Raw genomic sequence first — 26,694 nt, forward strand, 5'->3', positions numbered from 1 at the left:
ATTGACTGTTCATACTTGAACCTTGTTATAGGTGAAAATGACAACCTTTAATAAGGCTATTGCTCAGTGTATCGGTGTATTGCTATTAACCATTTTTCCTTGAGTATTGTGGATCTATTTTTAAAGAAATCAAAAGTGAGGATCTCTTGCAGTTTCTCTAATGAGTGTGGAATGGGTCAGTGGTGTAAGCCCAATGTCTGGAAAAACTACATTTTTATTAGATATTTTGGAAAATATTTTCTGACTTTGTGTTTTACTGGTCCATTTCTTCTGGCAATCATAGGAATGCATTTGTGGATACAGCTTCAGGCAGCCATCAGCATTAGCTAACCCTACTTGAATCTGAATAGTATAGACTTTAAAATACCAGTTCTTTTCAGTACTCTGACTAGGTTCCTGCCATTCATAGAACTGGTGCAACAATGTTTTTTCTTGGCATTAATATTAATTATCTAAAAAACCTGAAGTCTCCATGAAAACCTGGGTTTGGATACATGCTTGGTTAATGTGGCATTTTGGGGGTGTGCATGTGTGTATACATGTGTGTTTTAGGAGGGATGTAACTTGAGTATCATGAAGCCTATTGTATGGGAATCGTTTAGACAAAATAACCTTCTGCATGCTTTTTGTCAAAACTGAAACTCCCCACACCCTTTTATTCTAAAGGGGTTTGTCCAAATTGTCCTTGGTCAAAATGTTTCATGTTTACTAGTTTGTGACATGATATGTGCTAGGTCGGTTGCCTTTCCCCAGCACAAGCAGTTGCATTTCTCTAGTGCTATACAGTTGCAAAATGCTTTACAATATTTTAGGACTGAGGAGACTATATAAATAGACTTAAATCATTGCAATTCACAAAACTGTATTGTACATACCTGTCTGTTCCCCATTCATTTAAAAAAATGCATATGTTTTTTCCCCTATTGTTGTAATGTAATAGGAACTGATGGCTGAGGGTCCTTAGTTATCCCTCTCCTTTGGGTTGACATACATGCCATTAGGTATGCTGTGGTCGAATTCATTGCAGCATGGTATGCGTCTCTAATCAAAATGGAGAGAATGGAGTACATTACTGCCTTTACTGATCAGTTATAGGTAGGCAACTTTCTTTCATGACATCCAGCCTCAATGCATATTGTTTGAAAGTTTGTGGAAGCATATCTTAAAACTAGAAGAAGCTTGAATCTTTCATTTGTTACTTATTTCAGTAGCAAGATGGTAAAGTTGCTGTCTAAAGGCCTCAGGAAATAGGCACTCCAAAAAGAGAAACAGTGCATTAGGATCTAGCACAAAAGCCAGTCAGTGCTCAGGAAAATAGTACAGGTTCTTTTGTATTTCTTTCTGAATGTTACGTTGATGTAGGTTTCTGGAGTATCATCAGTTGATCAATAAAACATGTTACACTGTATGGTAGTAATGATTAATTCACACCTTTTGGTACATAGCAAGACGTGAGGTGAAGCCAGGTGTCTATAAAGGGACTTGCAAAGTGCATTAGCCAGTTGTCTGCTAATATGTATTGTATTTCTCAGAGGAACACCACAGCACTATGAAGCATAGCAGCTACATCCTAATGTGCCAATGACATCAATAGAGTGCAGCGGCACAGCAGGTGGAGTGGAGGACCAGCAGTGAAGCAGTTTGACAAGTCCAGTCACATGGTTCCAGGTCTCTCTTGGGGACTTGGAGGAACGACTAATCTTACTGCTATATAAAAGCTTGCTACAGTATGCCCATATTGTGAACATTCTGCAGGAACGACGCATTTAAAGCTGTATTTGAACTTTCATGAGGCAGTTGGCATAACTATACTTGGTTTTACAAAAACCATTGTGTTTTCATTCTTTTATGTCTTCACATTCCACAGCGGTAGGTATTCATATTAAAATATACTTGATCCTAAGTTAATATGGATTGGGAAGTGACTGGCTAGCCTGCTGTACAGCAGAGAAGGACTGGGGGGTTACAGTAGACCATAAGCTGATTATGAGCCAACAGTGAGCTCTTGCAAAAAAACCTGACAGCATCCTGGGTTGTATCAACAGGCGTGTCACTTGCAAATCAAGGGAAGTGATTCTTCCACTCGATTTAGCAATGGTGAGGCTTCACCTGGAGTACTAGGTCCAGTTTTGGGCCTCACACTTCAAGAATGTGGACAGTTTCCAAAAAGTCCAGCACAGAGCATCAAAAATGCTTAGGCACCTAAGATGCAAGGCTTAAGAGGAAAGGCTGAAAAAGCTAGGGTTATTTAGGCAGGAGAAGAAAAAGCTGAGAGGGGATTTGATAACAGCCTTTTGTATTCCTGTCTGGAATATTCTAGTGGCTATTACCTGGTCTAGCTCTCGTTTCGAGTGCTGCAGTCTCGGTCAAAACAGAACGATGGGAATTCCCAGTGCTGCCTTCCTTGTACCTCTTTGCTTTTATCAAGTTAAGAGGGCTTTCTTGTGTTCATGTTGTTGTTTGTGGCTGTTGGTTTGTGGTATGTTGGGGGAGGAGGTCCCCCCATAACTTGTTTTTCTTAAAAAAAAAAAATCTTAATATTTCCAAATGTATTCTACTCCACCTTGAAATGAGCCTCAAGTTGTTAGGGAAGGAAGTACACTTGTGTTTGTGGAGTACTTGTGGCCTTGGTGACCTCTTCTAGGTTCAAAGCAAAGTGGGTTTTTTTTCTTCCCTTTGGTTTGTTTGTTTAATAGCTACAGGTTCACACAAGAGCTCCTTCCTGAATTCAAACCAGTTCATGTTATCAATTATATATAAAAGGGAGGACCAAATTCTGCCCTGGGATGTCTGTGTGCAACTCCAAATAATTCCACAGAGACATGTGCAGATCCATCTAAGGGCAGATTTAGAGTAGAGGGTGAGGGAGGAATGGAAAGCAAGAGACAGAATGGGATGTTCTGTCAGGATGAAAGAGACGTTTCAGAAAGATGGCAAGAGCTAGAGGTCAGGGTTAGAATGAGGGAAAACAACATGGTGAATGTACAAGAAAGCTATTAACATAATGGAATGACTTTAGAAGTACTGATTCAGTTTATTGCTACTTATTGCCAGACAGATTAAAAAAAAAAATCCATATTTGTAAGTCTTTGTGGTGCTTTTACTACTGACTTATTCAGATGTGATTGGCATATGGGACATACTCTTGGTTTTGAATGAAATGACATTACCAGCAATTAAAATAAATTTGAAATGGTGTAGTGGTGCTAATCACCTACAAGTGCAATAAATTATATGACTGTAACATTTAAAGAATGTATAAACCAATTTTATAACTAATTATTAGACTTATAACTAATTATTAGACTTGAGTAAAACCCAGAAGTGGAAATTAACAGCATGGCATGAATACTTTTTGACTAGCTCTTACCGTTTTTCAAACGTCTTTTCTATAGGTCTTTATGAGGAGATCCGCCAGTTTCGTCAGGCCTGTGGAGATGCTCATATGAAAACAATCTTGGGAACAGGAGAGTTGGGATCACTTACCAATGTGTACAAAGCCAGCATGGTCGCTATGATGGCAGGTAAGCATATGCATTTTGAATCACCCTCTGCTTTCCCTGGATGCATTTTCTATGAAGTTTTAAATTGGAGGGGGTGACAAATCCACTTACAGTCATGGGAAGCTAAACACTCAGAACAGGCAGAACTCTTATCCAGGAACCACTATACTGGCAAGTAAAGGACATGGCTTGTTCTGTATAAACACAATGTGATGTTTGTTAGTAATGGTCCCAAAGGGGGAAATACTGTTCAAACAAGTTTAAGACAAAAAAAATCCTGTATTTATATAACAGCACCTATTCAGCCCACGATACTGTTCACTGCATAAGTATATTTTAGAAGACAGCTTTGGCTTAGAGAAGCTTGTAATCAAGTTATATGTTTGCTCTAGAAACAAAACATTGACAGAAAACTTTTCCTCACCATTTCCGAATTTTAAATATTTGGACCAACTCTAATATTCACTGGGCGCATTTGCTTTATGTAGCAAGTACTAAATGACTGTTCAGTATGCATTGGTACTGCGCAGTTCTGGCAGCACATGCTTATTTTTAGATGCAATGTCACTAGTGATGAGCTACAGTGACCTAGCTCATTGTTAAGGCAATGTAGCATTGGCGTTGGAGTTTGTGCCCACTGATGCTACATTGCCATAGCATCTCATTTAGATGCACCCAATCAAACTGTAATCTGTTCATCCTTCTTATTCATTTGCCAGGTAGCATATATGTAAAAATTATTTCACAGTATACCTTGGACTAGATTTTGCAATCTTTATTCATATCACCTTTGATTTATACCATGGGTAGAATCGTTCTTCTTTTGAATGATTGTTAGAAGGATTTAGAAAAGTAGCTATTAACATTAATGTACAAAGTTCTTGGCATTTTCAGGAAGCAATTGGCATCTGATGTCAAATATCACAACCTCGGCGGATCCAAACAGATGTATGCTTTTTTGGGAATCTTTGTCCAAGAAATTCTGAATATTATACCCATAGAATCTATTAGATCAGCACTGCCCAACTTCTGAGCAGCTGAGGGCTGCAGACCTTCCTGCTCTGCTGTGCCACAACTTGCAGCACTGTGCTGCACTGCATGGGGACCCCAGGCCCTGCGCCTTCTGGGCTGTGGGCTCCCTAAGTCCAGTGGGCTATGTTGCACTGTCCTGTCTCCAGGAGCTGGGGCAGGATGTAGAAGCTGGGGGAGGGAGTGGGAGCTCAGAGATGCCAGTGGCAGGAACAGGAGAGCAATGTGGGGAGGAACACCTGAACTGCAACATCTGGCTGCCCGTTAGACATCCCTGTATTAGATGATTGTCACACATTTAAAATATGATGGAAATATCCTTCAAGATTCATTTGGACATTTCCCATTTGCATCTTGTCATCCTTTGTTACCCATGGAATGATCCAATCAGATCTCTCAAAAATCAGGTTATTGTGTCAAAGTTTCCAAATCACTTCTTCCCTAATGCTTATAATGAGGGAGTTTAGAGTTGTGTTAAATGGGGGGAAATTTGACTATCTGATAATTAAAACCCACCTAAGTTACTCCACCTTTTGAGCATCCCATTTGCTTATGTCCATCTTATTATACGATATGCAGTCAAGGACAGGGAATATTTTTGTGTGTGTTTTTAGAGAAATAATCAAAATTTATCAGCCGGGAGCAAATAACACTCTAATAAATAGTAACAATTTTCTGCTTCTACGACAGATTTCTCTGTGACCTTGTGCAAGTCATCTCACCCCTCTGTATCAGTTTTTCACTGTCACATGAAGATGTTTACCTGAAAAGCTATTGAGACACAATTGAGATAGGACAGTACAGAGCACTATGCTGTTAAATATCGTTTTTATCCATACATTGAAATGGTTACAGTAGGCATAAGAAAAGTATACAGTAGACTGACCTGCTGCTCATTTCCCCTGTTTTTCTAATACAGAATCATTGAAAACTAGCAAGTTCTACTGGGGTGTTATGTACATTTTCAGATTTTTTTTTTCTTGTGTAATTTTCTTTTAGTACAGCAGGTGGCTCTATTGTTAATGATTTTCTTGTGTAGCTGTTCATTTGGTAGATAGTTATCCATGTGAATGTGGACAATAGTTTCTTTATGTTCATCTTTTGCTTTCCATTTGGGGAAATCAGTACTGATTGAACATGTCCATCAACTCTTCTCCAGTTTTGAAACTTAAGAGCCTGATTTGTTTTGTTACGTTTTGGGTTTTTTTTAAGAGATGCTGGAAACTCAGTATTCTAGTTGAATTTAGCACTACTAATAGATGCTCAATACCTCTTAAAAAGCACTCTGTTCCCAGGGGTTTGTTCCCTGCAGTCGGATTTCTTGCAGCCAATGCCATAATAAAAACCCTTGTCTAAACCGATAGTCACCTAAGGTAATCTGTGAGCCTAAGTTTCTGCTTCTGGGCAAGTACATAACCACTTAATCCTTGACAGTACAGAGTAGCTAAGTGTCTGGAATATGGCCATATCACATTGGGGTTCGGAAAATGGGTAAATACCCAACCTACTTTGCTTCTGGATCATAATTCTGCAGGTGTGTTTAAAAGGTGAAGGAGAAGGTAGTGCAAACTCTCCTCTGGCCCACTTTTTGTCCAATAGTTAGAAAAATGGTTCTCAACCTTTTTAGGCTCGGGGCATGCCTTGGAAGATGCCAGTTCTTAGTTTCCACTCATTTTTTGACTACAGGAAAATAATAGAACAGTTGTTCTGTTGCAAAGGACTCAGAAAAGCTTCAACAGTTTAGAATAGTTTTGACACTTTTTGGATTCCTGTATGAAATCCAAACCTAGGGTTATCTTGTGAATCATGTGTAGGTGTTTCCATACCTAATGGAGCTAACATTGTGTTGCAACCCCCAGCACCCTTAGCAGGATCTCATAGCAAGTTAGAATGGATTGTTATGTACATTTTCAGATTTTTTCTCCTTGGTGTAATTTTCCTTTAGTACCCCAAGGCACCCTCATTGAAAATCACTGAGTTAGAACAGTTAGCAACCTTTTAACTGTAGGCCATAATGACAGGAAAAGTACCCATTTCCACTGCTTCTCTTTGCAGTGGCATGGGAAAGCAACCACCACGAAAGCTCCCTGCTGCCAAAAACCACCGAAGCCTGACATTCATGGGTTGGATCAGGTGGCTCTGCGGCTTGCCAACCCCTGAGTTAGACTGTTTTCCAGGGCTGTGGCAAACACAGATTCAGATCCACTTACTATCTGAACAGATTTGATCACGTATCCCATCTCCTCCATGAATTTTCTAACAAGGCTGTAGAGGATTTTGGACTAAGGCTTTATCAGTCCTTCCTGTTGAATCATCTGGTTTGGGTTTTTTTTGCATAAAATTCTTAAATATAAATTAAAGGAAGCAGTAGAATTGGGTGTCCCCCATCCCAAGTGATTTGCTAAAAGTTCCTGTTGTTTTCGGTGAGCTTCACTCCTTGTTCATGGCACATGGCTAGTTTAATTGTAGCTCAGTTGCTGTTGGCCAGTAGAGATAAGGAATTTTTTTTTTAAGTTATTTGTTTTCTATAGCATTTGTTGTCAGTCCTATTTGACCCAGTTATGCTCATGTTGAACCTGGCTTCCAGCTTGGAGAGGTCCCATAAGTAATTGTAAAGACAACAGAATTTCAAAGTCCCTGGGTGCATCTACATGTGCACAGTTACTACACAGTACATGCACATGTCTACATGTGTGTGCCTGTACAGAGCATCATCTATGGCAACTTATGCTGAGTTGGGAGTAAATATATGCCCATTTAGTTACTGCACAGTAAGGCATGTGTAGAAGCCTTACTGCTCAGTAATGCTCTGTGTGTGCTCCAGCTTGGGAGTAACTTTACTCCCAAGTTGGAGCACACAGAGCATGACTGTGCAGTAATGTCTACAGGTGTAGATGCTGGTCTAAAAGCCACTAACTGCATAATAAGTTACTGGGTAGTAAATACACTTGTAGATATGCCCACTGAGGCATAACTTTCAATGGTATTATTGTAGAAGTGGTTTGGGACCCCAGGCCCGAGCTAGTACTGCTTTGTTCTAATCACCTTACAAGCACCAACCTAAGGCGGGGTCTGTTCCAAAAGGCCTACGATTTAATCAAACCATTTGCAAAAGGCAAATTATGGATTTTATTTCTCTGTGGGGGAGTAGGAATGGGAGTGTAGTTTGTTCTTCAGGCACTTCTGGCTTTCATCTAGAATGTTTGCCTGTTTAACTTGTGACTAACGCTTTCTGAATGTGCTGATTCAGTGCTGCCATCTTGACTCTGAAGGCAGATGGCTTGAAACAAATTGTCTTTTGATCTTGGAGCCGACAAGCAACTTTTGCAATCAAGCGATGCACTCCCAGCTTCATCTGGGGCTGTTGGGGACTCTTTTTGCACAGGACAGTCAGTGTCAGAGTTGATCGGAAGGAGCTTCTGCGCCCCTTGTTCTCTGCACTAACTTCCTCAAATCCAGCTATACTCCATTTTTGTACTAGCACTGGTTGTTGGATAGTGGGTAGGATTTAGCTTGGAGAAGTGCCAATTGCTTCCTTCCAATTCAGTGAGGTATTAACTCTGCAGTTCCTTTGTCTCTGTTCATTCCCCAGAAATACTGTGTCCCAGATATAGAAGGCTTTAGCGTTCTTCCTCCTGTTCGACATACACTTGAAGCAGTGGTGGCTAGGAAAAAATAAAGTGTTCTAAGCTCATTGAACTTATGTCTTCTGAATATTTCTGCATGATTATGGCCTGCTTTCTGGAAATGCTCCGATTCGTTATTTTCAATGAGACCTGATGGTGCCCAGACCTTCTGAAAAGCAGGCTTGGAGTATGTTATTTTAGATGTTATGGTGCCACTTCTAGATTTCTGTAACTTACTGCTATTGTGAAAATTAATTACAGATGGAAAACCTGACAGATATTTTGGAAGTTTTAGAAGCCTGTAGGTAGTACAACAAAAAAATGAAAGGGTAACGAGAAGGACTGGGAAAGGGCAGTGGAAAGTTGTGAGTTTGGGCCTTCCCTGGAGCTAGCACAGACTGACTTGGGTGTTTGCCCTAGGAAAGATTATAAAAAGGAATGGCCATATCCAAATTGATTTTAATTGTAGGAATGGGCAAATTCCCTACATACAATGTGCGTGTTAGGTTTTGACAAATGGGTTTTAGCATACTATCAAATTCTCTCTCCCTCTCTGAAAAAAGGTTGGAAGGGAACGCTACCACTTATTTGCATCCTTTTCCTGTTCTATATAAATTGATGGAAAATTGATAAGCAAATATACCTGTTGTAGGAGTTAAAAGTTTCCTGTTTCTCATTTAATCCATTGAAGGCTGATATTTAAGAAACTCTTGTACCCTGTACCCTGGGAGCATGCAGAAAGGCTACAAAAACATTGTAGATGAGTTTATTAGAATATTGTAGGAGTTTAACCAAGTACTCATGGAAAGGTCTTGAAAGTGTGAACCATTTCTATTATAAAGGTGTGTTTGGAAGGACTAAACATGCAGGAGGAAATTAAATAATTACATATCAAAGGATAATTGTTTTAGTCAAATACATTGGAAATGGAGAAACTAAGTAGTCTAAGCAAGCTAATGCCTGCATTCTCTGTGAACCATAACAAAAAGGATCCTCAACTAAAAATCATAAAGAAAGGAAGAAACTTGCTGAGAAGAGGCAGTTTCTGATGCTGGGATGCCAGACCCAAGAGAAAAAACTTACAGAATTTGTAAATAGAGAAAACATTCTCAGACCAAGATTTTATTTTAGTCTGTTCCAAAGAATAAAATTTCTCAGTTTCTCAGGAGCTCTTCAGAAATATCTGCCTCTGCTCATCAGGAACGGAAAAAAAGACTGACAACAAAATCAGCTTGAAGCAAATGGTGTCCCTTTAGCTTCTGGGAAAATCCAGTGGCAGAGTCTAGCTTTTTTTTTCAGGTTTCAACTTTCTCACTGGGAACAGTGGTGGTTATATACCCTTCCCAGCAGGCCTTGCCAGAATCTAAAGCTGTGGTTGTCAGGGAAGATGTATCCCAACAGTTTTTCTATCCTGGATCTCAGAGAGTGTCTGAGCACTACACTAATCTGAATTTGGCCTACCATATGGAGGGAAGAGGTGGGTTCCTGACCTTAAAACCAAAATTGGTAAACTGGACTTATCTGTAAACCCCAGATCACTTCCTACCCCCAGTAACACCATTTCTTGTACTTCAGGGAATATTCCAAGAAGATCTGGGGTATGATTGTACTGGCCTGAGGGACTTCTGCCCATAACCTTAAAGCACCAAAATACCGTATTGCACAGACAACCGCTTCTAGGTTGAGAGAAGCAGTGAGGGATCTGATAGCTTGGAAGTAGAGAAAGGACACACTTGAAGAAATGTGGATAGTAGGCACAGAAATAAGGCCCCATCAGGCTTCTTTTTCCTCAGAATTTTTTTCCACCATTGTTAATGCTGGCGCAGTACCAATTGTAATGTGCCTGACTGAGGGCACCAGTGCATTTTAAGCACCATGTTCATAGACCACTTGTCAGCTGGGTTAGATATGCTTGTAAACATGCCAGCAGCTGTCTGGGCACTGAAAACGTATTATCTACTATTACACGTAGATTGTCCTGGCCAAAGGAAAGGTTCTTCCAGGCAAATGTGTCATGAAAAAAGGAAGAGAGAAAGAAAAATGGGAGTGAACAATTAGGCATACTATTTGCAGATCCTAATAAGGTAAAAAGTAAGACTGCTTGCTAATGCGAATACCTAGCACTTTACATCTTCAAAGCACTGTGCATACCATACCATATCATAGTAAATTCACAATATCCTTGCAAGGTGGGAAAGAATTTGTACACATGGAGAACATGACAGACACAGTAAGCTGAAAGTCTAGCTAGGATTACAACCTCAACATTACCACTAAGGTTTAAATAGCTTATTCTGCTCAAGGAGAAATGTGAACAAATAACTATGAATTGATTTGGAATACTAAATTATCATCATTTAGGCCAAGTGCAGGCATTCAGGGGGTACAAGCGAGGCTAGATCACATTAAAAATGACTCCTTATCAAAGGTAAGTTGGGATAGCAGGGACTAGCAGGCACAGCGGGGATTAGGGATCCATGGTGGGATGTGAGGACAGGCAGGATCTGTGGGAGCGATCTAGGGGGTGGGGAGCAGGCAGCATCTCCAGAAGGATTGGGGCAGGGGGACAGGTGGGATCAGGGGGCAGGCAGGATCTGCAGGTGGGATGGGGCACAAGCAGGACCTCCAGGCATGATTGTGGGGGTTTGGTGGAGGCGGGATCTACAGAAGCAATATGGGGGCAGGTGACATCCACAGGAAGGACTGGGCAGATCGGGATGCAGGGAGGGAGGCAGGCTCCGTAGGAGGCATCGGGGGCAGGCTTCATTCATGGGAGGGATCAGGGGGATCGGGGAGGCAGCTGGGACTTGCAAGGGGATCGGGGCAGGGGGCAGGTGGCATCTGCAGGAGCAAACAGAAGTATCAGGGGTGCAGACTGTGTCTGCAGGAGTGATCAGGACAAGAGGCAGGGTCCACAAGAAGTTGCTGGGGTCCCTAAGGATTTGGCAGGATTGGAGGGACTTGGGGGACCAGGGGCTATATTTAGCCCTCTGCTGTGAACATAATACTGTTGGGAGCTAAACCCCAATTCTCCTGTATTTGTTTCATTGCATTGGAAGCTCACAATCTGGCCCTTCATTAGAAGAGAAACAAGCCTATAATCAAGAGCAAGAATCCACATTACTGATTTATGCCACTCTTTCCCTGTTTTGCATAGCAAATCTCTTGGAATTTGTGTAGTCTGCCTGTGTTCTGCCCATTTTGAACTTCAGTTAATGTCAGCAGTTTGATGCAAGAAGCAAATACAGAATAAAGCAAATACAGGAGATGTGCACTCAGGAAAGAAAGATGCAGTACAAGTCTGGGAGGAAAGTTTTGCATCAAAATTTTAGATGATAATATGGAATAAAGATGCTTGTGGAGTAGTGCAAGGAGACATCACTGCAGAAATGGAAGGTTTACAAAGAAAAAGGGCCAGGTAAATAACAGGTGACTTCGGTTGTCTGATGCTGGCTAAAAAGCATCAGTAGACAAATGAAGGAAGATGCATGTTTAATACAGCAATATTAGGATTGCTCTCTTAAACAGTTATAACTGGCTACAAGCTTAGTGGTTATTCTGCTGCTAATAACTGGAAATAATACGGGCATGGTAGATCAGGTTGGAGTTGAAAAGCTCTAAAGATCCAGTCACAACACCATCAGGTTTGAATTACCAATGAAGGTCTATGGAAAGGGCTGTAACAAAAAAAAAATATTGGACTTGCGTAAAAGAGACCTTGAAGGAATGCAAAATGAGACTTTAAAAATCTGGCTGGAATTCAATAATGTATGTATGGGGAGTCAAAAGTGAAGAAGTAGAAAGTAGTTAAGAAACAGTAAGGGAGACTAATGAAAATTCTTCCCAGGAAAGTCAAAAGAGCAACAGAAACCAGAGTAGTTGGGTTAAGAACTAAAGTAATCCAGGAGACAAACAGAGGAATTGACAAAACGCAAAGAACCCGCAAGAAAAAGACCAAGGGTTATAGAAACGGAGAGAATACACTTAAAGATCACTAATTTATACTTTATTAAGTTGCAAACCCAGGCAGTCATACAGCAACACATTTTTATTGTGCATTTTCAGATCAATGTGTCTGCTGGTGGGGTTTTTTAAAACTCTTGGGCCAGGTCCACATGAGCAGAGCCTTTGCAGCAGCACAAATTTGTGTGCCACTGCACATCCCTGCTTGTGTGCTGTGCAGTGAAACACATTGTCCCACTGCTCCATGTGCGGCGGGGGGCTGGCTGGGGCACAGGATCCCTCAGCAGAGGCTAACCATCCCCTGTGCAGAGACGCTCTGTGTCCTGGCCAGCTAGGGAGCGGCATGTGGAGATGAGGGAGCACAGCCCCTGTCCTGAGGCACCCTGCACCCCAGCCATCTGCTCCCCACCTTGGGCTGGCTGCTCCTCTGTCTCCATGTGCCTCTGTTGGGGGGCTCCACTGTGGAGCCCCCACGCTGAGGTACACTGCGCCCCAGCCAGGCACGGAGCAGCCTGTCTCAGTGTGCCTTGAAACGGGGGAGCAGGCAGCCCAGGCTGCCTGCTCTCCCATCTCCATGCTCTGTGAAGCAAATTTTGCCCCAGCACTACAAATTAGCAGCATGGCTCACTGATTAATGTGCAACTTGTGCAGTTTGTGGAGCTGTAAAGAAGTCTGCAGCACCATAAACTTCATGTGCCTTCATGTTTGGATCCAGCCTTAGAGGGGAGATCAAGTGTCTACTGAAGCATTCCTTACTTCTGAAATCATGACACTTGTTCATAGAAGTTGCTAATTTGAAAAGGGCCCTCTCTTTTAATGAGGTCCTACTGTAATTAGAAAAAGAAAACAAAATTAACTGTAAATTGCAAAATATTTGGATTAGTAATAAGGTTTTTCTTTGTGTATAATGATACATTGAACTAAATTCTCACATATACAAACTCACTAAGTTAAATCTGTATCTGGTCTAAATGGGAATAGTGTCCTGGAAGCAACGCTACTCACACCAGCTATTTTGACTTTTCTTTATCTGTTATTGAATATAGTAGTATCAACATATGGGGTACATTCCCCAAGGAACACACAAAGAGCAGATGGACAGATAAACTGGAGAGAGGGGTCAGGGAACAACACAAGGAGGGGAAGAACTATCGTTACTCCTTGTCTGTCACAGGAATGCCATGACCTTAGGCATATCAGTTAACCTCTCTAGGTTTCTGCTTATTCATCTGTAAAATGGAAATAATAGCCCTGGTTAATGGAGCAGGTGAGGATGCCTTTCTCTAGCTGTGCACATGGCAGTCTGCCTAAAATATACCTCTGATCACTCTTTTATGCAATGGGTAATGTAGAGCAAGTTACAGTGTATGCTTGATCAATGCAAAGGAAGAAAAGATCAATATTGGTAGAGGATGCCTAGCAGTGGTTTCACTCTTTTCCCTCAGCTATGTCCTCCATGTTCCCTCTTCCTTGAGCTGCACAGAGTGAAACCTGCATCCAGATGTGGAGTAGCAGAAGACTGACAGGTTTGTGGAATCTCCCATCTTGTGAAGTGATGGAGTCTAGTGTAGGTGTGCATTAAAGGGACTCATCCAAAGCTCATTGAAGTCAGTGGGCTTCACACCCAGCTTTGTTTTAAACTAATCTCCAAAAAATTGGCAGCTCATCTATTTTTTTGTGGTAGTGCGGTGACCCTTCCACGTAGCTTATTAGTAATGTTTGAATTCAAGCACAGACCTCTGCCACTTGAGCTAGTGGAGCAAAGAGCAAGTGCCTGTCCTCTGTAGCTCAGCCACTGGAGCAAGATGTAAAGAGGCACTGAGTAGTGGCTTACATGGCTCAGCCTTAAGAAGAGGGTTTTGGCTATTGTTGCAAAGGGCCGGCCCTCTTTTCTGATGCCACTGCTAATGCTTGGATAGCATTTTCCATTTACTGATATTAAAGTTCTTTCAAGCACAGGTTAATTAAAAAATATCTAAATGGTATACTTTCAATTTATAACAACCGATGCATAGAGGTGAGAAAGCACCCTCTTGTGTTAATTTTCCTCATGAATGAAAACTTGTTTCCCTGTTAAATAATTTGTTAGAGTTTGTGTTTAAAACTTTTGAAGTTTCAGATTGCATCAGACTCAGAAATCATTGCACAATGGATAGGTCGATTGAAAAATGCCATGAAAATACTGTGACTTCATGGTAAAAAAACCCTCAACCCTAACATCTGTCTAATTTCTGCATTGAAGGTAATGGTTTGAGAGAACTTAATTTTAAAACGTAGAGATATGTAAAATCAAGCGATATACAGGGAACTATTTAATTCTATGATACTTCAAGCTGTTTTTTATTCCATTAGCAGCAGCAGTTAAATTTAACAAAACAAGCGATAAATAGATATAAATATTTAATTGACTGTATCTATCAATTATAGAAATACAAAATTGGCTTATGAAATATTAAAGTATCTTTAAGAGATTGTGAAGAGGAGGAACAAGAGCTGAACTTACACCCTTAAAAGAAACTTAATATAGTTATAGAAAGAAATTACATCTGACTTTAGGGTAGTGGATTTTTTTTCTTTTTTTAGTTGGCAGGGGCTAGTGAGCATACTTACCTGATTTTTAGAGTCTGTCTTGGGCATACACCTGAGAAAGAAGAATATGAAATTGGACCTCTAAAGAGAAACATGTTGAATGAAAAAAATGATTAGCAATATGTTGTCTCAAATATCTTTTTAGTGGAAATGTTTGAAACCAGCTTTTGCATTTATCCTAATAAAAGTAGGTGGCCATAAATAACAGATGAAACCACAACAATTCAAAAACATATAAAGGCCAAACAGGAGGCATACGAAGACCTAAATGAGTTGCAAAATAAAATACTGTGGAAAAAGGATCCAAAACAGCCATAGTAAGTGAAAATAAGCCAGTGGTTAGTCAGAAATGATTTTGGATGATCAGTAAGGCCTCATCTAAAATCCCATGACATCAGTACAATGACTTCCATTTAATTGGCTTTAGCTCAGCCCCTAAAAGTGCACAAACAATAAACCTTGAATGGCAAAGCTTGATTTGTTTTGTGCCATGTCCAGAAATATGTGCTAAATAGGTCCATTAGCTAAGGCCTTGACCCTGCAAACATTATGCATGTGATTCACTTTATACACTTGAGTAGTCTCATTGAACTCAATGAGACTGTTCAGGTGTATAAGTTGAAGAATGCATATAAATGTTTACCCGTAATAACCAGAGCTGCCTTCTTACATGCAGCACAAGCATAGATTTTTTAAATAGAGCTGGTCAGAAATTTTTCAACAGAAACTGTTTCAATCAGGAAGTAACCAGCGATTAAAATCCGAATGCTCTGCATGACCCTGTCAGTTCTGACACACTTCCAGTGAAAATCAGGTTTCTGTTGCAAACCTCCTAAGACAGTTGTAATGTTTAAGCACTTTAAAAGGGGAGGGGGAGTTGCTGCTTGGGAGCTCATATCAGGTGTTGCCCAACAGCTCTTATAAGGACATGTTCTTGTAGTAATACAGGTGAGCTAAATCTGTAGCTTAACACTGAATGAAACAATGTTAAAATTTGCAGTGCTCTTGTAATAGGGTGTAACAGGATAAAGACACAGTTACATCATAACAGTTCACAAAGTTATAATTCAGTACTGATAATTCTTGTCTGCCTTTAGTATTTTGCTACCTTGCCCATTTGCCACCTTGGCTGTCCACAAAATAATTTGCTGGGGATTCGGGGCTTCCTGGTTCTTTAGCAAGCTTGGCCCAAGAACAGGGGCAGGCAGTTATTTTGGCTGGAAGGCCACTTAACAAGTTTTGGTGAGCTGTCAAGGGCCACAAGGGTAACCAAACCCCATGATGGGTGCCCTACCCCCTGGTTACCATCTTGGAATCAGAAGTCCCACCTCTAACCCTGACCTTTGCCACTGGAAGTCCCTCCCCTTCCTGTACAAGTACTCCTTTGGGAGGGAGGGTACTGCCATTTTGAAACCAGAAAAAAAAAATCATATAATAAAAAATCAAACATCTACTATAACTTTTTTTTTAAAATTGTCCTGATTTATGTATCTGCATAGTGTATCTAGAAGCAATAGTATCATAGCTCAAAATACAGTCCTCGGAGTCCCTGTAGCAGGCAAATCCTGGAGCTGCATGTGGTGGCATCATGCGTGGGACCATAACTGGGACTGCAGCATGGAGCCAGCCTGGATCAGCCCGGCCTCCACAGAGTGGGGCAATCACTAGTGATCCTCCCACCCACTCCACCTGTTCTTATCTGAAACACTGTCAGACAGAGGGAGGACAGGGTTGCCAGGCCAGAAGCCTCTGCTAGGCAGAAACTTCTAGGGGGTTGGGGGCATGGGCTGGGGGGTTGGGGAGGGCTAGGTGGGCCTTGCTGCTGCTGCCACTAGGTCTTACTGGCTCCTCCTGCCGCTGGCACCTCATCAGTTTTGACAGGCAGCCACCAGCAGATAATAATTTTCTAAATTTTAGAGTGATCCTGCAGGCTGGATAGAATGGCCTGGTGTACTGGATTCAGACCACGGGATGTTCTTGGGCAGACACATGCAAAAAATACAAGGCATACATGTATGAAATTCAGAGGTATCGCCATTACTGAGGAGGACAGGATTATCCTATATCAAAAGTTTGATGCCCATGTGTATTGGAGTAATTGAAATGGTATGAAATGCAATAGTACAAACTGTGCAAAGCCATGCTTAATGTACAGGATTTTTGCTATCAATTGGGAAAGATTGGGAAGTGATGGAAGAGGAAAGGCACCTACGTATATTGATCATAGGATGACCAGGAGCTGCCATTGTGATTTGGTCATTTAAAGGGTTAATGTCATGCTAGGGTGTATTTGAGGGGTATTCTTTGTAAGTGAAGGAATTATTAGTACTGTTGTTTTAAGGCAGGGCTTTTCAAACTCTTTAAATAAGTGTAACCCCAGTGGCCCCCTTTTTAATAAGTGTACCCTGTGAGGGGGGAGCAGCCAGACATGTAGTGTGGGGGTGGGGGAATGAGCAGCAGCAGCATGGCATTTGTGCGGCCCTGCTCTTCCCCCACCCCAGCCATGATCCTGTGAGGCAGCGGCACATGGGTGGTGGTGCTCGGTCCCTGTCCACTTCTGCGTGCCCCCTGGGCGCTTTCAAAGTACCCCCAGGGGTATGCATACCCTTAGTTGACAACCCCTGATTTAAGGCAGGGGGATGGGCAAATATGCTGCATGGGGAACATGTTTTTTTGTTCCCAGAGTGCCTTGTGCAGCATCTCAAACTTGTTTGGGATGCTGCAAGAGGCACGTGCGCACTCATCTGGACATGCCTTGGGAGGTAGTTTTGCCTTCTCCTGCTGCATCTTATATTGGCCATAGCTAGAGATGAAGTCACAGCTATACTGCTACGAGTACCTAAGTTAGCTAGTGTATTGCTATATATAACCTGCAAACATCCCTGTGGACTGCAGCATAGACACCCTTTGTTGCTTTTAAGACGAAAGAAGAAAGTTAGTTATCAGTGGAGACATCTTGGCTTGGGTGGACCATTGATTTAGTTCTTCAGAAACCATTAGCAAAGGTTCCACACTTAAGGTTAATGTCTACTTCCTGGAGTTATGGGAGGGGGGAGCTAAGGAGAATTGAAATTATTGAATTGAATAGAGCAACATCAACCTGGAAGGAGGTAACTAGCATGGTAACTAGCATGGTATTCAAGGCATTAGTGATGCATTTTCCTTTCTGTATTATTTATGGATATGACTTTGATATAGAATGTAGGTTTTCTATATCTACACTTGCGAAATTCGGTGGGATAACATATATAGAGCAATGCAGTCAGGGAACTGTAGAAAGAGTTAGATCACTGGGATCAGATAAAGCTTGTAGATGGCTTTCTGCAGAGTGTAAGCTGGTACAGCATTGATTTCATGTTAAATTTCCTAATGAATAATTTAAAAAGACCTGTTTATTTTTTAATAAAAAGGAAAGATATAAATTGTCTGAGTGTTCCTAATGTTACTTACAGCTGCCTTTGAGCAGATGTTGGGGCTTCTTAATGGTATTTTAAACCAAAATAAGTTTGTAAGAATGAACAGCCAACTTCCTTTTACTACCATTCTGTTCAGACTGCTTGTCTGCCAAAATTCATAGTAAATGTCTTTTTTTAAAACCTCCATATAAATAATTTCTTTTCTTGTGACACTTTTTTAGCACTTACATTTTAATGATTATGATGAACTATTTTAATAAAGTTGTTTAAATAACATACACTTATTTTTATAGGGCCACATTCAGTTTCTGTTGAAGTCAGTGCAGTTGGACTTGGAGTATTATTGGTACCTAGAGGGCTGGTTCTTTAATTATTGCAAATACATCTGATAATTGCATTTAAACACTTCTTTGTAAACGCACACCTGGGGCAGTAACAGTGTGCCATGTTAACTCTGCATGGTAACTTGTTGCTTAAATATTGGATCCTATTGCTAACTGCCCTTCTGTTTTAATATGGGTATTTTAGAGGCAGTAAGATAGCTAAATAGGTACAAGTTTATTAATACTTTGTACTTACAGCATTATGAGTGAGGTCCTCAAAACACCTTACTAATGCTGACTGAGCCTAGCAACAAATGAGGAAGGTAGAAATTACACTCATTTCATAAATGAGGTGTGTGCAAAGGTGAAAGGCCAATATTTGCAAAATGAAGTGCCTAATGTTAGACACCTATATACATGGCTTGATTTATAGAGATGCTGTCCACCCAAAGTTCCTGTTGGCTTTCGTAGTAACTACAAATATGCATCACATTATGAAAATCAGGCTTAGTAGGATGCATAAAACTATAATTTGTTGCCTAACTTGAGCTTGAAATTTCTAGCCAGAATGGCTTTTTAAAAATCGAGAAAGCAAGAATGGAATCCAGGAACCTGGCCTCTTAGTTTTGTAGTAGTATAGAAAATTCACTTAACAAGAGGCAGGTACCATTCCAAAATGTAGAGATCACATTCAAATTTCTCTTTTACTTTCATTTTATGCAAATGTCCACACATTAAATCTGCATGTCATGTGGGCTGCATGCCATATCATGTAGCTTCCCCCTTCCCCCCCACTGCACCACATAGCCCCTGACATGCCACACAAGCCTCCCCCTCGTGCTCACCATGTGGGCCCCCAATACACCACATAAACCCTGCTTCCACACCACATCCCACAGCCTCTAATGAACTCCATGGCCATGCTGCGCAAAAATTCCTCATCAGACAGGCCCCATGCCTGCATGAATGTAATGTGCAGTGTGGTTCTGCCCTGCGGTCCACTTCCTCTCTTTCACACAACAAGTGATACTTGTGCTGTTGTGGTGCAGCAACTACCATGCAGGGTCCCAGGTACCCCAAAGCCCTCCAGCTATAGGTTCCCTCAGCCCTATGGGCTGCACATCACTGCCCCCCACCAGAAATGGGGACAGGCTGTGGAAGCTGGAAGAGGGAGTGGGAGCCAAGGGACCCTGGTGGCTGTAGCAAGAGATCAAAGTGGGGGGAGAGAGAGGTGCACCCAGACCATGAATTTAGGGGCTGTGCTTTAATCACTTGGGAGCCGCCACTTAGACAGCCCAGTGTTAAGTTATACATAAGCAACCCAATGTATTGTGATGTATTTTAAATATTAACCCCCCCAAAAAAAACCTAGCAAAAGGAGTGAATTCTGTAAGGTACTAAGTGTTCTCAGTTCACAGAATTAGGATCTCATTTTTCAAACCAAATTTCTATCTCTGAACTTTTTTTCCTGGTTGGCATTATTTTTATGTAGCAGGACTTTTAATGCATGTTTGAAACAAGGTGTGTACAGGGACAAATTCAGGTGAAGATAGCACACGATGGTGCTATTTTTTGCAGTATCGGCACAGGCATAACTGCATACTTGAGTGCCCTGGACAGCTGCTATGCTTGGGGCAGCCTCAGTGGCTGCAATGCAGCTGCTGCTATTTCTGTACCCCCAGCCCTCAGGGCCAGCACCGATGGATGCCCTGGTCACCTCCCTGGCTTTGTTGCGTGACTAAATATTGGTGTAAACTTTAGATCACACAGGTGTTTTGTGAACAAAGGATTGAGGCCAGGGAATTGCCCATGTCTTTTGCATACAGTTGCCTGTGTTCCAGGTTATCTGTGGGGTAAAAACACTATGTTTTGGGGAAATCTGGAATAAGGAAGAGTGATATATTACTTGGCCACTCCCCCCGTCCAATGCATTGACATACAGACAAAGCAGGCTAAATTTAGCCAATTTTGTCCAAGTTAAAGCTCTTAAATGTTTTCACCCACAGCTGCCAATTCTAGTTGATTTTTTTTATGTAAGATATTACATGTGTAGTCTCTTAAAGCACAGACATTTAATAACTCTTCCCTAAATACCTCGGAGGATTTTTATGTCTAATACAAAGAAGGTTTGATTCTTTCTTTTTTTTTGTTAAGTAAAGTTTAGACTTAACAGCAGGGTAAGATCACTGACTTTGTGAGCGTGCGAAGCAGAGGTGCATGCTATTCCTGTTTAAAAAAAGGAATCTTTTACAAAATAGAAATGGCTGTTCAGTTAAAGCACTAGTATACTACTAAGTATGTTGGTTTGCTACTAGGAATATGGTGTGCAGTCTGCCATCAAACTAGCATAGTCTCTGTCAGCGAACAGACACAGGTTGCATAACCATGCCATGAATCGCAACTTACTGCTCATGGATACTAATGGCAGTTCAAGCTGTTTGTGTAGCTTGCCAGTAAAGTCCCATGGACTTTAATTGAATTCATCATTGATAAAGCATTCATGAGAAATAAACTGTTTGACATTGGCTAAGGCCCTATGTAGCTGGCTTTGTAAAATGCAGAGAGCAAAAACCCTTCTGTATGGAAGTTGATTGATTGAAAATATTACTCATTGAGCATCCACTCCTTTAAGCCTTTGTAAACATGAGTAGTATTTACTCAGGCATAAGAACTGATTGCAGGATCAAGGTGTAGAGATAGTAGGGAAAAAATCATGCCTGCTGACTTACAGAAAGGCTGTGTGGGGCTAGGCATTGGCTGTCATCCCTACCCTCTTCATGTAGAATCCAGCACCAGCCTAAGGTGCTGGTGGTATATGTCAGTGGCCCACAGTTTGCATTTAAACACCAGAGGGTGAGGTCTGCATCGACAGGGCATGGAATCGGGGAACTGGCACCAGCATCCTGGAGCTTCCCCAGCTCCTTCTTGCAAAGCTTCATTGCAGGAAAGACTCTGCTCCCTAGTTCTTAAGATGTGACGCATACTCCCCAAACCAATTGCTTTTTCTGAGGTACAATAGAAGAAGTGTATTTAAGTACTTTATTATAAAGTGTTGAAAAGATACTCAAGATTAAATTGACATATCATTCTTTTGGTTGTATTATGTATGATTTTTAAAAATCAAGTTTAAAATTCATTGCAGTTTCTAATCTTGATAACATAGACTAATTTTCTCATTGCTTTGTTCAGTGTGGTCTATTGTTAAGTCTACCTTAGGCAGCATTTTCTTCAATGTAAAAATGACTCTGGTTAATAGACACAGAGACAGGAATACCTGGCATTTAGCGTTAACATATTTAATTCAAACTTCATGTCAAGAGTAAAGGGGCAAAGTTAAATTCAGTTGCTAAAAGTATGTTGCTTTTTATGCTGCATCATGCTAGGATTCTAAACTAAACTTATATTTGTTACTTTCTTTCAAATCATGGTGCGATTACTGGTGGAAATTTTAGGGTTTGTACTGGTTTGTAATGGAGGGTACACCAAACAACATTCTCTGATATTAAGAGACATTGATCTAAAAAAAGGGATATCAATAGGGGAGGAAAAAATCTTCATGGGGGAGGAATTTTCCTTATGGGGGGAGGAAAAAATACCCAAAATATGAGTTAGCATACAATGCAGTGCAATTCAGTCTCTGAAAAGTTAGTTTAATGGGCTAGATCTTCCCATTTTTTAAAATACAATTGTAAAGATTCAAAACATTAAAGCATTCAGGTTTAGACATACATTGTTATTTCCAATGTGTGCAAATTTGCATATATAGCTGGGTTCATTATATATTTTTCTGCACTCAGAAACACAGTGGATTTATAAATGGTACAGTGCAAACAATACTGTTAAAAAACATTATTTGGGTTAAATAAGCTCAAAGGAAGAGTGTGATTTCCAGGGGTTATAACAGAAATAAGTGGAATGTTAGGACTCATTCTTCTGTACCCTACTTTTTAACTTGTTAGGTGGACTTAGGCAAGTTAGGTAGGGTTTGTTTTTTTATTTGGGGGGGGGGAGGGGTTGTAGTCCCCATCTGCAAAATGGGAATAAGTTTAATATAGGCAAAATCCTATGAACATGAATGGTACCAAGCTGTAACTCAAAAAGAAGAAGAGAAAAACATTACCTAAGAGAAATGAAATTGTATCTAAACATAGATGATGCCCAATACAATACTGTCCTGCCAGGGCTGAACTAGGAGAGCCACCCACCAAAATACCAAGAGGAAGTACAATGTAGGCCAAACTGATCCATAAGAAAAACTGATGCATCTCTTTTGAACCTCCTAGAGAACCATGATTTAAATAAACATGCAAGAAACTCAATACTAATTAACTGGTACTGTCTTAAAGAGAACTGCAATAGACATTACAATAATGTAGTATCCGGCCATGTATAATTCATTTCTAATGCCAGATTCTCTCAGAATCACTGTAAGAGAATTTTGCATAAGAAAGGACTTCATGATTCATCCCTTCATGTGTGTAATGTACATAAATGACCACAAGGACATTTATTCTGCTGAATTGTCATGACTCAGATTAGTAAGCAAGAAGGGAGGAACCTATTTTATATCTTGAAACCCAAGTGGAGGTGATAGGTCTAGCAGATCCTTCTCTTACTTGTAAAGGAAAAAAAATCATGCATTTGCTGAGATATAATGAACTCTGAACCCTACAATGCGGATTTTACACATACTTTTCAGAGAAGAAGTATGCTATATGACATTTGAAACTATAACTATTCTGTAAAATCATAGGCCAGCAATTAAAAATATCATAGCTCAGAAGTAGTCACACCATACTTTAGAGGCAGACAATTTAACTGGGTTCCAAAGAAGATTAGACAAATTCATGAATGATAGATCATCAGTAGGTGTTAAATACTCTGGTAGGGCTGTAATTTCCGGATTACAATTTAGGCCTTTAACTGCTGGAAGTTTGTAAAAGAAGAAGGGCAGGGGATAGATCATTCTGGATAGGCTCTTCATAACCCCTTAACATCTGCTGTCTGCCACAGTGAGATATTGGGCTAGAGCAGCGGTTTTCAACGTTTTTTAATTTGCGGACCCCTAAAAAAAAATGAATGGAGGCGTGGACCCCTTTGAATTGTAACTGTGAGTATTTACATACTTTTGGTTGATCATAGTCATGGACCACTTAGACATAACCTGTGGACCCCCAGTGATCCATGAACCATAGGTTGAAAACAACTGGGCTAGATGGACCTTTGGTCTGGTTCAGTGTGGCATCTCTTATGTTCTTACATGCCAAACAAATAGGCCGCCAAATTTTCAAACGCTGAGCACTGATCAGCTCCAATAATCAAGTTCCTCATATAAAGGCTCTGTAATTTTAGGCACTCCTTTTCCCTTCTGAATCTTGGACATAAAATCTGGAAAACTGGAGACACATTCACTGCTGCCAGTGTAACCGCCACACTCAATATGTGCCTCTAGGTCAACTTAGTCTGATGCCATTGTTTCTCATGTGACACAGAGTCTTCTAGGAGCATATAATTTTGCCTTATTGCTTCATACTGTGAACTGTTACAATAATCAAGAAACATTCATGAGTGTTCTACTAGGAGTTAAATAGTTCTTGTAAAACTACCCATGTGCAAGATTCTGTATGAACTATTATGGCTGGCACTTTAAAATATCTTCTTTATTAAGAGTAAGGCAACTACAGGCAACTCGCAGTTATCAGGAAATAATCATTCCCCCAGGGCATTTGAGGCACTTTGCAAACCAAAGGTTGTGATTACTCCTTGAGTACTATGCTGCTTATTATTCCTTATTGCTTAATTATGGAACCATAATATTGTTCCTGAAAATTGTCATCTAAATAATGTTTTCCAGTGTTAATCATCTGACTGATTACATTTACACGCATAAGGGATCTCTAATATTTGAAATGAAGTGGCGTCTAGTAGTAGGACAGTACAGCAAGTTAGTACACTGGATGAAATAGGGAAACCTGGTATTTAGTTCTTTGCTCTGCTGCAAGATTTGCTGAAGAACTTGAGCAAGTCACTTAAGTCCATTTGTGGGCCTAGGTTCAGATTTGAAAACATAACTGTGCCTCCATTACAGCTGCTGTAGCTTTGTTGGCATGCCTATGCCAGTAGAGCCCACAGGCAGAGGCATGGCATATTGTGATAGCAGGGGTTTTTAAGAATCAGATTTACAACATGGAACAAGTTGAGCAGGGAAACATCTAAGTCAGTGCATGCCACAAATTAATCCCATGCCCTCTTCAACCACCACTGATTCCTTTCTACTACCTGATCTGCTGCTCTGCTTTCTGTTTCCTTCCCTGTTGATCTGCTGTTTTGCTTTCTGCCTTCTGTCCTGTCTGCCAATTCACTGCTTGTCCCTTCTTCAATCTGGTATGTGCCACGGAGAGAGGCTGCCTGTGCCACTTGTGACACCCTTGTGGCAGGTGGCCACCCCTGACCTAAGGAAACCCTGGAGAGAAGGGTGTATCTAAAATTCCACTTTTTATTTTTTATTTTTGAGTGAAGTGCGTACCTGAAAACCTGCTTTCTTTCAGAGGTGGCTTTATGAGGTTGGGGTTCACAGCCTGAAAACCATTTTGTCCTTAGGTACATAAGCTAACCTTTTGGTTAACCCTTATCTTTTCTTTTAGAACATGGCTGCAAGACAAGGTGGTCTTGTTTGCCTTTTATATAGCATCCATAGGTGGAGGGAGAAAAACAATTGGGGGGTTGTGTGTGTACGTGCATGTTTTCCCTGCCCCCACCCAGCAGGTAAGTCTGTGGGGGAAGGGGCAGGGAGAGGGGAAAACAGCTGTGGGGGGTGCAGATTGAGGCCTCTGTGGTAAAGGAGGGACCAGGGCAGGGGCTGGGGTGAATGGGGGCCTTGGCTGGACCAGGTCGTGGGACAGTGAGCCCAGGTGGCTTGTCCAGGGATACGGGGAGGGGGGAGGGGCTCCTACCACTATGCACACCCCAGCAGAGGCCCGGGAGGCATGTGCCTTTCCAGTCTGTGTATGGGGAGAGGCAGCTGTCACTGCACGTTGTGTTCTGCTGCAGCTACCTCTGGTGCCATGTGATGCCACATGCATCCCGCCACCGGGCAGGGGGTGTGGCGCAGCCAGGCTGTTGCATACGTTGTGTCACACCACTCCTAGGCAGCAGGGTGCAAAGCACAGTGTGCAGAGGTAATTGCCTCCACACACAAATTGGTGGGGGGGGGCATGTGCCTCTTCTGCACCCCTGGATGAGCTGCCTGGGCTCTGACTGTTCCACGACCCAGCCCTGCTGGGGCCCCATTCACCCAGCCCCTGCCCAACTCCCTCCCTCACTGTGGGGGCCTCGATCTGTGCCCCCTCCAGCCCCTTCCCCTTCACAGAATTGACTGGTACTTGCCTGCTCTGCTGGGCAGCTGGTGCTCCACACACTGGGCTACAATCCTGGCTGCATGCGCACCCCTCCCCGCTCATGCTGCAGCTACCCGGAGCCTGTGGCTGGGCTGCCCTGTGGCCCTACCCACTGCTTCACATCTTGGGAGGGCTGAGCCCCATTAGCCCTGGCCTTCCACTGACTATGATAGCATCCTATCTTTTCTATTCCTAAGCCACTTGCTCAGGAAGTGACTTATTCTTATATAATAAAGGGTTTAGTGCATCTGTCTGTCTGTCTGTAATGCTCTTCGGGCACTCTGATTTGTTTGTGAAACAACTAATCAGAGTGTGGAGTGCTGTGATGGCAGCAGGGACAGAGGGGATAGACCTGGGGGGTGAAGCCAGCACGCTGGCCTTGACCCTTCACTCCATCATAGCTGTCATGGTGGCGCTCCCAAAAGCAGGTGCAGCAATTGGCCATTGCAGGATTGGCTGCGGGGGTCCCTGTCTCCCCAAGCAGCAGAATCAGTTGTGGGGGGACCTCCCCGGGCAGCAAGTTCTGCTGTGGGATGACCCCCAGTCGGCAGGACTGCTTGCAGGACTAAGGTGGCACCAGTTGCCCATAGCTGCTATTAAGTTCTCTCTCAGTCTTCTCTTCTCTAGATTAAATAAGCCCAGTTCCCTTCATCTTTCCTCATAAGTCATGTCTCCCAGCCCCCTGACCATTTCCATTGCCCTCCACTGGACTCTCCAACTTATCCACATCCTTTCTGTAGTGGGGTGCTTAAAACTGGACACAGTACTCCAGATGTGGCCTCACCAGTGTGCTGAATGGAAGGGAATAATCACTTCCCTTGACCTCCTGGCAACACTCCTACCAATGC

At 41.8% G+C, this 26,694-nt stretch overlaps 1 protein-coding gene across 2 annotated transcripts in view; it reads left to right on the plus strand.

Moving 5' to 3' along the window:
* The window catches only part of DERA (deoxyribose-phosphate aldolase), an 86,456-nt gene that overhangs the window by 40,403 nt on the left and 19,359 nt on the right, over positions 1–26,694 (plus strand). For both annotated transcript variants that reach the window (XM_090043543.1, XM_090043544.1), the window contains one exon: positions 3,396–3,524. In XM_090043543.1, coding sequence (XP_089899669.1) covers positions 3,396–3,524 — 129 coding nt within the window. The remainder of the gene's footprint in view (positions 1–3,395; positions 3,525–26,694) is intronic.

Source organism: Crocodylus siamensis, chromosome 4 (genome assembly GCF_052110815.1).
Source record: "Crocodylus siamensis isolate JL-2025a chromosome 4, ASM5211081v1, whole genome shotgun sequence".
Lineage (NCBI taxonomy): Eukaryota > Metazoa > Chordata > Crocodylia > Crocodylidae > Crocodylus > Crocodylus siamensis.